The sequence below is a fragment of the Megascapheus bottae genome, chromosome 3 (genome assembly GCF_031878675.1).
Source record: "Megascapheus bottae isolate mThoBot1 chromosome 3, mThoBot2.hap1, whole genome shotgun sequence".
Taxonomy (NCBI): domain Eukaryota; kingdom Metazoa; phylum Chordata; class Mammalia; order Rodentia; family Geomyidae; genus Megascapheus; species Megascapheus bottae.
The window spans coordinates 33,022,746-33,036,069 of NC_143511.1; the positions used below are offsets into that span (position 1 = coordinate 33,022,746).

Consider the following 13,324-nt stretch of genomic DNA (forward strand, 5'->3'; position numbering starts at 1 on the left):
TAACATACATAGAAAAAAGCCAGAAATGGTGCGGAGGCTCAAGTGGTAGAGCTCTAACCTTGAAAAAAAGACCAAGGCCAGTGCTTAAGACCTGAGTCCAAGCCCAGGTCTGGCAAAAAAAAGAATAAGAAAATATTTTGCGGCCAAGAGTTTGGCCTACTGGTAGAGTGCTTGCTTAGCATGCACGGAGACCCAGGTTCAATTCCTCGGTACCACATATGTAGAAAAAAGCCAGAAGTGATGCTGAGGCTCAAGTGGTAGAGCTCTAGCTTTGAGAATGTCCAAGGACAGTGCTCAGGCGCTGAGCTCAAGCCCTTGACTGGAAAAAAAAAAAAAGCTGCCAGAAGTTTGGTCTAGTGGTAGAGTGCTTGCCTAGCATACACAAAGACCCAAGTTCCATTCCTTGGTATCACATACATAGAAAAAGCCAGAAGTGGTGCTGTGGCTCAAATGGTAGAGTGCTAGACTTGAGGAAAGCCCAAGGACAGTGCTCAGGCCTTGAGTTCAAGCCCCAGGACTGGCAACAACAATAACAAAAAAGTGCAACATGTATTAGCAACAGGATTCTCACCAAAGAGAATGGACCCTGGGGCAGGACTCAGGTAGGTGAGAACATCTCCATAAACCATCCCACCTCATAGTGAGAGACTTGAGAAACACACGAGTGGAGTCTCTGCCCACACCAACGCTGTATTGGAAACCTAGACACTGCAGATAAAGGAAGGAAGGAAGCAGAGGCAGGGCTTATAGATAGGAGACAGGGAGGATGGTAAGGTGAGGTTTCAGAAGAGGAGCCCCAAGGATCTCTTAGACGTCATGTGGAGACATAAATGTACACACGGGGCTGGGAGTTCGGCCTAGTGGTAGAGTGCTTGCCTAGGATACACAGAGACCTTGGTTTGATTCCTTGGTACCATATACATAGAAAAAAAGCCGGAAATGGTGCTGTGGCTCAAGGGGTAGAGCTTTAGCCTTGAGAAAGTCCAAGGACAGGCTTTAGCCTTGAGGACATGGAGGAATCTGGCTGGGGACAAAGGTGTGATGGAGGGGCAGGGATGAGGTAGCCCTGACCCCTGCAATGCCTTCTGCCTCCCTGTAAGATCCAGAAATCAGCACAGATGAGCACTGGAGGCTGAGTTGCACTGAAACCACCGCAGAGTGACCCTGTGTGTCTTCATGCACCCCAAACCTTAACGGCTCTTATAAAGAGAGTGCACGTTCATGGTATAAAGAAGACAAGAGAAAATAATTAAAAATGCTTTTACAAAGGGCCCACAGACACACTACATGGACAGTAATTCCCCAAACTATATACAATATTAAAAAAAAAAAAAAGGACTGGGTTTTGAACTCAGGGCCTTGTGCTTACTAGACAAGCGTCCTCCACTTCAGCATACTCCTAGGTGTTTTGCTTTTATTTTGCAGATGGGTTTTGAGCCTTTGCCCGGATCATCACTCACTGGGCTCCCACCACATTTTTGGGTGGGGGTCGGGAGGGGCGTGTTTGGTGTCAAACTGTGAAACCCCATCTCTGATCCCCATTTAGCTTGGATTTGTAATCCAAGCCAGGAGCCCACTAAAATACAAATGTATTTTGATAAAATTCAAATTGTTTATATAGTTTTGTCCATTGTTTTCTCCACTACATTGAAGACCAATTGCCCTCAAAGTTTTGATATTCAAAATTAGAAAAAGAAGCACAAAATGTTTACCACATTGCCATTTTGTAGCTTTTTCTTACTCTCCTCATCTGGGGCATTTGAATGTGCTCCCCCTTTTGAAGAAATTTCAGGTAACTGTATCAAGCCGTGTCTGTGTCCAGTCAGTTGGGCTGAGAGCAGAGCAGAGGCGGATGTGAACCGAGCTCAAAGGCAGAGGGCAGAGTCAGAGTCAGGGGACGAAGAGGAGCTGGGGAGGTTGTGCAATGCAGCTGGGCAGGATGAACTAGTGGGCTGAGACAGTACTACAGTTGGGGGGCCAGGTGTTGAAATCTGGGTGGTCAATGAGCCCAGCAAGACGTGGCCACAGGGAGGACCTAGCCCTCCTTCTCCGTCTCCAGAGCGCCTTCTTCTGGCCAAGATGGCTTCTTTCCAGACACTGGTGACAGTGCCTTCCAGGGCCCACTCCCCTGAGCTGCAGACAGAAGGCTCCCTTGTGCCAGCTGTGCCCTGCCCCGTGGTTTGGAAAGGCCTCAGGGTGCGATTCATGGAGAGAGATACTCACTGTCCTCGTGGGTCCACACCAGCTGGGGCATGCTTGGAGGCCCGTCCCCCGGGGTGGTGAAACACAGGACGGACGTGAAGTAGGCCGTGAACTTCCTCAGGTTGGTTATATACCCGTGGTGGATGCCATGGAAGTCTGGTGCGATGGTGGTCATAGTGACGTCCTGGGGGACATCCGGTGGCCAGGCCAGAAGCTGGGAGGGGAGTGGTGGGGGTGAGGTGGGGGAGAGGAGGGAGAGGAAGACCTTTTAAATCACATTTCTTCACTCAAGCCTGTATTGGAATTTGATTTTCACTGCCAGTATAGCTTCTTTAAAGAAAATACCATCATAATTAAAAAGTCCATAAATCCTACATCGTTGAATCTCACTTTGAAAAGATCAAGTTTAAATATGTCTCCGCTATGTGCATATACCTATATTTTATATACATTTATCTAAATAAAATAGCTACTTCAAGCTCACATGGGGATGACGCTAGTTCTCTTAAACTTTGAATTGCACGAAGCTTTGTAAGATGTTTTAAAGATGTTCACAGTTGATGTATTATTTTTCACTATGAGGGACAAAGATGATGTCATCTCCCTATGTGACTGAATCAGTATCAGGACAGGAACACAAATATGACATCTACTCGGACTCAGAAAACCTCCAGTAACTAGGGTGGTATAATTTATACCACCCTAGTTTCCTGAGAAGGATTTTTAGTAGATTGTCAGGAAATTTAAAGAAAGTACATATACACACGAAAGGAAAACTTGCTCTTGTGAACTGGTAACATTCTGAACACTAGAGTTTTAACTCTGTGGACACTCTAACATCGCCAAGACTCATTAGCCAGCAGACTGGGAGATACACAACACATCCCTACGGGTCAGAGTGAAAACCGAACTGTCAAAGACACCGGGTGGTCTCACCAATCAGATCTAGCAGGAGTCTCAAGGGGTGGGGCATCTGGCTGGATCAATGACTGTTTTCTTTTTTCTTTTTTTTTTTGTGGGTCATGGGCCTGGGCACTGTCATTGAGCTCTTCAGCTCAAGGCTATCACCCTATCCCTGGGCCTGGACACTGTCCTTGAGCTCTTCAGCTGAGAGAAGTGTATGTGTGCGTGAGAGAGAGAGAGAGAGAGAGAGAGAGAGAGAGAGAGAGAGAGAGAGAGAGAGAGAGAGAGAGAGAGAGAGAGAGAGAGATTATTTTGGAAATTATAAGCAAGCCCATCTAGAAGGACTTGAGCTAGAGCAGGTCCTCCTCTCCAGACAGGTAGGAGGGAAGGCAGGAGTCCGCCCAGCATCCCTGTTCTGGGTTCGGGGGTCACCCTTCTAGGAAGAAGTGGTTTGGGCACCTGCTGGGTTCAACCAACCCAGACGGAGTGCCCTGGGGCTTTCAGACCATCTCTCACGAGAAATGTGTCTGACCTATCCTCCTGTGGACTCATCCTTTTTGAGACTCTTAACCAAGGATAGGATAATCAGTGACCTCACAAGGTCAAGACTGTCTGCATTTGATGACATTTGGAGGAGAGGGGAGGGGAAAGGAGGGGAAGGTTGTGGAGAGGAGAGGAGGGGAGGTGAAAAGAGGGGAGGGGAAGGAAGGGGAGGGGGAGGTAGTGGAGAGGAGAGGAGGGGAGAGATGGGGAAGGTAGTGGAGAGGGGAGGAGGGAAGGTGAGAGGAGGGGAGAGATGGGGAGAGGAGAGGAGGGAAGATAAGGGGAGGAGCAGGGTGACACCCTGCCACAAGATAAGCCCACGGCAGTCTACAAGAGCCACCGTGGGGGCTCTAGGCCCGGCTGAGGTACCTTGTATCCCTGGTTGATGCCGTTGATGAACTGCTGTGGGGGAGGGTTCCACAGGAACTGCACGGTGGTGGAGTTGACAGCTTCAGCCTGCACGTTCTGTGGGGGCGCGGTGGGCACTGTTCCAGGGCGGTCATTGAAGACAGTGAAACAAATGGCAGGAGGCCCGGTGGGGAGGAGAGACAAGAAAGAAACCCTTAGCCGCCACTCACGACTCACAGGCAATTACAGCCCCAAAGACGGAAGGGTGATGGATGTTTTGGAGGCTAATAGTGGCATTACAAAGCAAGAGAATTGGGCTGTTTCTCATTTTCTGCGGTGGAGAGAGTTAGTTCTGGAATGCAGAGCAGAAAACTGGCCTGGACCCATCTTCTCATCCCAAATGAGGCTCTCCCGGGGGTCCAAGATGGACAGTGCAAGAAGAGTCTGACTCTTAAGTTTTTTGCTTTTGGTGCCAGTTTGAGACTTGAACTCAGGGCTTGGGTGCTGTTCCTTAGCCTTTAAACTCAAGGCTGATGCTCTACCACTGAGTCACAGCTCTGCTCCTCATCCCCACCCCAGTTCTTTTTCCAATTTCCCAATACTGAGAGCAAGACAAGTTCACCTATACTATTTCCATTATCTGAATCCTTCCTTCTTTCCTTCCTCCCTCCCTCCCCACTTCCCTTCTCCTTTTATCCCTCCAGTGCTGAGGATAGAATTCAAGCCCTGAACATGCTAGACAAGCATTTTACCAGGTCTCGAATTATTCTTTATATACAGACCAAACAAAACTTCCTTCCTACATAAGTAACTGCTGTTTCAAACTTGCTTTTGCTGTTGGGCACTGACTCCTTCCTTGGGGCCACAGATTAGCTGTGTGTGTGCATGCATGTTTGTGTGTGTGTGTGTGTGTGTGTGCAAATGTGTATGCCAAAGCATGCCGGTGCACTTAGGACTTGGGCACTGTTCTTTAGCTTTTATGCTCAAGGCTGGCACTCAAACACTTGAGCCACAGCCTCATTTTTGGCGTTTTGGTGGTTAATGGGAGATAAGAGTCTCACACTTTTCAGCTCAGGGTGGCTGAGTGTTGACAATGACAAGCATGACAGCATGGTGCCCAGCTGTGAACTAACTAAAAGCAGGACAAAAGCTATGCATGCCAGCTCCATTTTCTATCTATGTCCCCCGCTCCGAGTCTCTCTCTTTGACAGTCAATTTGCAGCCTTCATAGAAGCCAGAAAGGAATGGACAGGAAATGGCACCACCCGCTAGGGATCCATGAGTTATGGTAACAAGGCCTCACCTAGCCAATCCCCAGACCACAGACCGTGCGGCCCCTCGGCCACTGGAACATGTCTGTGAATGGAACTATTTACCCTCTCTTCGTGCCCCAGTTCTTGGTCATGTCTGTACCCTGAAGATGTCCTGAGGTTCCCATGGCTGCCATGTAATAAATCACCTTGCTCTGCCCTCCACGATGTCTCTTTATTTGGTGTATGGACTGAGTGGACAGACCTGATGAGGAACTTGGACTTGGGAGTCTAAGACTCTGCTCCTGCATGTATGCATACACACAGACATGTGCATACACACAGACATGTGCATACACACAGACAGGTGCATACACACAGACAGGTGCATACACACAGACAGGTGCATACACACAGACAGGTGCATACACACAGACAGGTGCATACACACAGACATGTGCATACACACAGACAGGTGCATACACACAGACATGTGCATACACACAGACAGGTGCATACACACAGACATGTGCATACACACATAGGCATTTGTTTATTTGGGAGCTCAATTTCTCTTGGTTCAGTGGATGTTCAGTGTTCCTTTCTTTCACTGTGCTATGGAGTCCAGTGGTATACTTATTCTCAAGAAGCATCTGTTCTCGGGGATCTGTTCCTGGATCCTAGAGATGTCCCTGGCAGGAGTGGGAGGTGGTGAGCAGGGCTGGATGGAGTGTGGGAAGAGGGGCTCACACACTGGGCGGTCCCCTTGCGGATGGACAAACATGCCACCCCAGTGGCTGGTGCATGTATATGATGAACACTGGGGAAATCAGAAATTTTCTGGAAAAGGTATCACAGGCCAGCCTTTCAAGAACAGCCCTAATGGCTACAAGACGGGCTGGCCCTTTAATTCAGCCATTAGCCTGTGTAGGATGGTCTTGGCTCTTCAGGGGCTTGTTTGCAAAGGTGAGACACAAAGCCTAAAGGAGACTTTGGCTCCAGGTAGAGAATGACAGACAAGGTTCTCCTGCCATGTCACACAGCGGAGCAGACCGTGGCCCTGTGTAAAACCACTGTACTTTCCACGCGTCGCTTCTGCTCTCAATGTATCAGGCAGAGACAGAAAAATGTAGGAGTCCTGATGTCCCTCCCATCTATGCTTTTAGCACATGTGTTCTTCCCCTCTGCTGCTGACGGCAGCCTGGGCTTCCCTGGCTCTTCCCATGTTATTAGGAACTCTGTCCAATCTCCCCCCCCCCCTTTTTTTTTTGCCAGTCCTGGGCTTGAGCTCAGGGCCTGAGCGCTGTCCTTGGACTTTCTCAAGGCTAGAACTCTATGACTTGAGCCTCAGCACCACTTCTGGCTTTTTCTATATATGTGGTTCCAAGGAATCGAACCCAGGTCTTTGTGCATGCTAGGCAAGCACTTTAACCACTAGGCCAAACTCCCGGCCCCCCAATCTCCCTTTTGATACCCATGCCATCTTTGTGGATTAACAACAGCCACAGGGAAAGACCTTGCCTAGGATGTAGACAGGGGAGGGAAGGGAGGAGTGGGAGAAGGGCAGGGACGGGGAGGGAATGGCCAGCAAGCATCTAGGTGAGGAAAGCACAGCTCACAAGCTCAATGACCACTCACGGCCACGTGTAGGCCAGTGGGAGCTCAGAGTCTCTGGGCACCGAAGACACTAAGGAGACTGCACATACAGAGGATTATGAGTATTTTACTAGAGAACCCCACCAAGCATTTTCAGAATAATTAAGCATATGCTCAGTCATCACCTTGAAACCCAATTCAGAAAAAAAAGAGCCTTATCTAAAGGAAAAGAAACATTCAGACCACTCTTCCTCATGAATACAAGTTCAAATCACACACGAGCAAATAATTAGGAAATCAGAGTCAGCAGTATGTAAAAATCATTATTCTGATCAAGCAGGCCTTATCTTATGAATGCAAGACTCGTCCAATATTTGAATATCAGTCATGTAAAGCACTGTATCAACACAATAAAGAAAAAATGAACTCAATTATCTGATAGTTTCCAAAAAAAGGATTTCATAAATTTTAATATCCAATCATAATTTTAAAAAATAAAAACATCAAAAAGTAGGAATTTAAAAGAACTTCGCAAGACTGGGGATGTGGCTCGAGTGGTACAGTGCTTGCCTAACAAGTACAAAGCCCTGAGTACTGCCTCTCAAAATATAATGATCGTCATAATAATGAACAGTAAGAAATGAAAAAAACAACTTCATAAACTTGACAAAAGGCATATACAAGGTACCTATGAATGATACTTCATTTGAGAGGATAGGTTGAGAGCTGTCCCTGATATCAGGGACAAGCCACAGGCATGTCTCTCACCATTCCTATCCCAAAGAAAAAGAATCAAAAGGCAAACAGATTGAGAAAAAAATGAAGGGAGAGGGAGTGGGATGGCGGCTCCATATTTACAGACAATATGGTTGGCTTCTAAGACTCAATATGATAAAATGTCCCAGAATAAAGAGACGTTAGTAAGATCACTAGATAGATCAAAATACAAAAATCAATGTCCCAACACTGGCAATAAGCAATTGGAAATTGACATTTAAAAATCAGTACCACTTAAAGGAGCAATAAAAACATGAAATAAATGTAAAATTTAACAACGTGCAGGATCTATATTCTGAAAAACCTACAAAATACTAAAGAAAGAAACCAGAGTCCTATTTAAGTGATGAGTTGTGGTGTATCAGTGCAGGAGACAGACTCAGTCTACACTGTAGATGCTACCCAATCATAATCGCAGCTAGATACCCATGCTGTACACAGAGCAATGGTGATTTGAAAAGTCACAGGGAGGGGCCAGGAGTTTGGCCTAGTGGTAGAGTGCTTGTCTAGCATGCACGAATACCTGGGGTTGATTCCTCGGTACCACATGCATAGAAAAAGCCAGAAGTGGTGATGTGGCCTGAATGGTAGAGCTCTAGCCTTGAGAAAGTCCAAGGACAGTGTTCAGGACCTGACTTCAAGCCCCAGGACCAACAAAAAAAAAGTTATATGGAAAAGCAAAGTAATTAGAAAAGTCAAACTAGCTTTGAAAAAGGAAAAGGATAAACCACTACATAATTTAGATACTAACTGGAAATATATAGTCACAAACCAGTGTGTCTGGAAAACAGATATACTGATCAGAATCATAGGTGAAGGATTCAGAAATCACTCACTCATCTCTCAGCTGGTTTTCAATAAAGGAACAAAGACAGCAACACTTTCAACTAACGATGCTGGGGAAATTGGATAACTCTATGCACAGTAATAAAGAGAATCCAGACTGGTACCTCATGCCACACGTGGAGACTCACACTGGAGCAGACTTCAAACGCAAACCTACACAAAAGTCACACAATCACACATTGGCCTCAGTATGCTCTGCCCACTACACTCCAGAAATAGCAAAGCCAAGGGACAAGACAGAAACCTATCAAGCCATGAGCTCAAATAAACCTTTTCAGCTCTGTTAAGCTGGTTGTTCTTCGGGTATTTTGTCACAGAGATGGAAAAGCTGACTGACAAACAGCCCCATTCTCTGGGACGGAGGAATTCATTTCCTTCTTTATGACTTAGCCCCAGAATTATTTCACCAGATTCTAACCCTTCCATTCCAGTCTTGCTGAAAACTCCAAAATGAGATACAGAGCATATGCGTGCATATATACATACATAGATATAGATATAAATTTTCTAAAGTTTCAAGAGGCCATCTGTGACTTTGTTGTGAGGCAGCAGTCATTTCCAAAGGTGTGCTCAAAGGTGTGCTCTCTCTTGTTCTGGCCCTCATCCTGTAATCTGCAAAATGCCTTCCCCTGACTGGCCCCAGCAGGATATGGGGTTACTTCCCTGACCCTCATTACTGCAGGATAATACAAAGTCTCCAGCCAAAGACCTGTCCTCCCCAGCCCACCGCAGGCAAAAAGTCTTGGGTTCCTTTCTCTTCCTACCCTGAGCTCCACTGAAAACACCACCCATTCTTCTCAGCCTTCTGGTGTTCCCAGATTCTTGGCTTCTCTTTCATCCTAATTATTGTCATCAGGGATGGCACAGAAATTTGTGGACAATGGAACAGTAAATTCCTTCAAGCGAGAAAAAGAGCTACAGTCAGTAAATCCTTTCTGACAAGGTTTCAAATGACAGAGTGGACATGGCAGGAGAGGCTCCTTGCCCAGCCCCTCTGAAGAGAACATGGCCTTGTCCAGAGTTGGGGTTTCTCCCCAGAGAAGCCAGGACCCCAGAGCCTCCTTCTTTCTATAGAGCTGGCTCTGGTAGAGCCTGGATGGAAGCTGCAGAATAAGACCCCAAGGGACTTTCTCCCAGGATAATTAGCATTTAAAGTTTGCTCTTGCCAAGTCTCTTGGGGCAGGGCTTGAAGCAGCCAGGCAAAGTGACAGGAGTTGTGTTCTTTTCTGGTTTTCACTGCCTTAAAAAAATCCACTCTCACAAGATAATGCTCTTTCCATTCCTGCGTAGGTTCTCATTCCTAAACTCTGCATTAACATTATTCTCTTCCACACTGTCAAGGTTATTCACACAGCCAAGGGCAAGGAGCTCTGCCCATCATGCAGTGCCCAGCGCTCACAGTGACTTAACAACAACATACATGAGGAAGGCAGCCGCTTCACATGCAGGGGTTTAGGATGGAGTGTCTAAGAACTGCTTTTCCTACATGAAGAGGGACTTCCTGCCTGCCTGCCTGCCTACCTTCCTGTACTGGGGATTGAACTCGAGGGCTTGCTAGTCAGGTGCCCTACCCCTTGAATCACACCCCAGTACTTTTGCTTTCCATTTTTTACCATACAGGGTCTCGTGCTTTTGCCCTAGCTGGCCTTGGATTATGATCTTTCTATCTCTGTCTAACACAAGTAACTGAGACCACAGGCATGCCACTGCCATGCCTAGCCCTAGCTCCTAGATTTCTTGGAGAGTCAGGGTAGGGGAGAGTGGCCCTTCAGAGAGGCCACGTGGGTCAGGAGACACTGACATCTTTTAGTGTACATCCCAGAGACCATCGCTTCCAGTCACGAGAGCTGGAGAACTGCTGAACTCACACTTGAAGGCCATCCTTCCACATTGGAACTAAGTGGAAGAAGCCAATGTGAAACCTGTGTGACATTCTAGAGAAGGCCAAAATGTGGCCCCAGTAAACAGATGGGTGGTTGCTGGGGTTACAAGCAAGTGGGAAGGAACTGGCAGAGCGGGGGAGATCTTCAGAGCCCAACATGGGTGTGACCAAGGTGTCCCTTAGGTGGGGACATGGAGGGTGGGGGCTGCGTGAGTGGAAGGACACAGAGACTACAGGGATTCTGGCACTTTCTTTTTAATCTTGCTGTGAACCTGAAACAGCTCCTAAAGGAAAAACTAAAGTTTTACATGGGGCTCACTCTATAAACTTTTGTGCCCAGCAGCTGTAACATTGGACTCAGGGACAGCCACACAGCACTGTCCCCAAGCTCTGGTCACCTGATCCAGTGGAGGTGCCTTTCCCCTGTAAGTTACTCCTTGTACAGAGAATCTTTTTTTTTTCTTTCCTTTTTTGTCAGTTGTGGGACTCAAACTCTAGGCCTGGGCGCTGTTCCTGAGCTCTTCAGCTCAAGGCTACTGTCCTACCCCTTGAGCCACAGCACCACTCTCAGTTTTCTGGTGGTTAATAGGAGATAAGAGTCTCACGGACTTTTTAGTGCCTGGGCTGGCTTTGAACTGTGATCCTCAGACCTCAGCCTCCTGAGGTAGGTAGGTAGGATTATAGGCATGAGCCACCGCCCAGCTAGAGAATCTTCATAGGGAATCTGTCCATGTGTTTGTTCATAGATATTTTCCCCAGTTAACTGCAGATATATTTTTTCTTGGTCATACATAGAAGGCACATGTAATAGTTTACTATTCTGTTAAGTGTTTCCCCAATAAAGTATGATTTAAAAAAATTCCTTTCTTTCTTCCTGGCTAGTAAAAGAAATTGTAATTGTAAAAGAAGTTTTAAAATCACAAGCTCTAAAATTAAATCAACTGACTCTGTTTTTGCAGTACTGGGCTTGAACTCAGAACTTCAGACTTGCTCATGGACTGCTGTTCTGCCACTTAAGCTATGCCGCCAGTCTGGCTTTATTTTTATTTTTTGCTGGTTATTGAAGATGGAATCTAGTAAACTTTCTGCTCAGGCTGACTTTGAAATTCAGTCTGTCAGATCTCAGCCTCCCAAATAGTTAGGATTACAAAAGTGAGCTGACTGTATGGTTTTGTAGCTACAATTAAATTTTCAAAACATTTTGGATCAGAGATGACACGACTTTTATATTCCATAAGGGATTTTGTTCTTAAAATTGTAACCTCTGATCAAGTTCAAGGGTCTATGCCTGGTCAGTATTGACAGTTTTGCTTACTATATGCTTTAGCCACAGCCATGAAAACGTTTTCTATTCTGCTAATATGCGAAGCTCTCCTGTGTGGACTCTGATCTCTAAGGATCTTCCCTTACCCCACCTCAGTATTGTACTTAATGAAAAAGGAGTTAGAGGTGGTGGCAAGCCCAGGGAAATCTCGCCAGCACCTTTCTCTAACGCATGCATCTTTCACAGGAAAAGATGAGACTTGTATTTGTGAGTTTGGTTATAACTGTATCCGACTGAGCAGGAAAAGCTGGGACCGTGTCCTGTATTTATTTAGTAGGTAAAGCTGAATTCCCCCCTGCAATGGCAGAATTGCTCATTTTGCTGTGGCGTGTGGAAACTGTCAACCATGCTTGGGAGTAAACAAGCCCAGGAAATAGGAGAGATGTCTCCTGTGAAGAACGCTGATGGAACGAGCATGGGTGACTTGTCAGACGAGCCAGAGAGAAACACAGGTGAGAGGACTTTCAAATCAAACAAGACAATGGACACAGACATCAGTCATTATTTGGCGATCAGCCGAGTCTGAATGTCTCAAGAGAAATTCTTTTGTCAAAAATAGTATTGTGATATCATGTCCTTCACAATGCAAAGATGAGGTGGCACTCTAGGGTTTTGGACTTTATTAGATTTGTTGTTCAGATGCCACCACTGAGTGAGGAATTCAGATCAGTTGGACATATTTTACATACAAGGAATTCCCTACATTCTAGGCTTTATGGGTTTTGATTTTGGTCTAAAACCTTTGTGGCTTGCAAGTTGGTATTTAAAACTCACTAATGGTTATTTCCTTTAATATCTTTCCCCAACTTTGCTTATGGTTATTTTCTCTCTATAGAATAGTCTGAGTTTTAGAAACTTGTAGAGAACCAAAATTTATCAACATGGTAAGTATTGCATCGAAATGCTGAGTATTATGTAGAAACATTTTCTTTACTTCAGGTATATCACAGGAGAAGTCATCCAAGTATTACTTCCAGTGCATACATGGTTTTGTATTTTTACTTTTTGGTGCTGGTCCCAGGTTTTGAACTCAGAGCCTCCTCTTTTGCATCAGGACCTGGAGAATCCTCTACTAGAACTGGCAGGGCTCATGGACTTACAGGCATAGCAATCTTCTTTTTAATCTTTGGAGGAAGTCCTCACATTAGGGCAGATTTGAGCCATCTAGGGAGTGGGCAAACACAGTCAAGTGAGGCCTGACCAGAGGTTCTGATCTATCGGCCTCTGTCCAAGAATGAGCATGTCCAGAAAGTTCCCGGGTGAGGCTGCTGGTCCATGGCCTACACCTTTAAGAAACACTGCTTGGAAAGTGCGCGCTCTCTCTCCCTCTCCCTCTCCCCCCCCTTCTCTCTCTCTCTCTCTCTCTCTCTCTCTCTCTGTCTCTCTCTCTCTCTGTCTCTGTCTGTCTGTCTCTCTCTGTCTCTCTCTCTCTCTCTCTCTCTCTCTCTCTCTCTCTCTCTCTCTCTCTCTCTCTCTCTCTCTCCCTTTGTCTCTCTCCCTCCCTCCGTCCCTTTCTTTTTTGTCAGTCATGGGGCTTGAACTGTGGGCCTGGGCACTGTCCCTGGCTCTTCAGCTCAATGCTGCCACTCTACCACTTCAGCCACAGCGCCATTTCTGGTTTCCTGGTGGTTAATCGGAGATAAGCTTCTCACC

General features: G+C 46.3%; 1 protein-coding gene across 1 annotated transcript in view; it reads right to left on the bottom strand.

Moving 5' to 3' along the window:
- Sdk1 (sidekick cell adhesion molecule 1) overlaps positions 1-13,324 on the bottom strand; it is an 803,720-nt gene that overhangs the window by 140,688 nt on the left and 649,708 nt on the right. Inside the window, exons 18-19 of the mRNA XM_090329832.1 lie at positions 4,018-4,133; positions 2,224-2,416 (exon numbers count right to left, since the gene is read on the bottom strand). Of these exons, the coding sequence (XP_090185958.1) occupies positions 2,224-2,416; positions 4,018-4,133 (309 nt within the window). The remainder of the gene's footprint in view (positions 1-2,223; positions 2,417-4,017; positions 4,134-13,324) is intronic.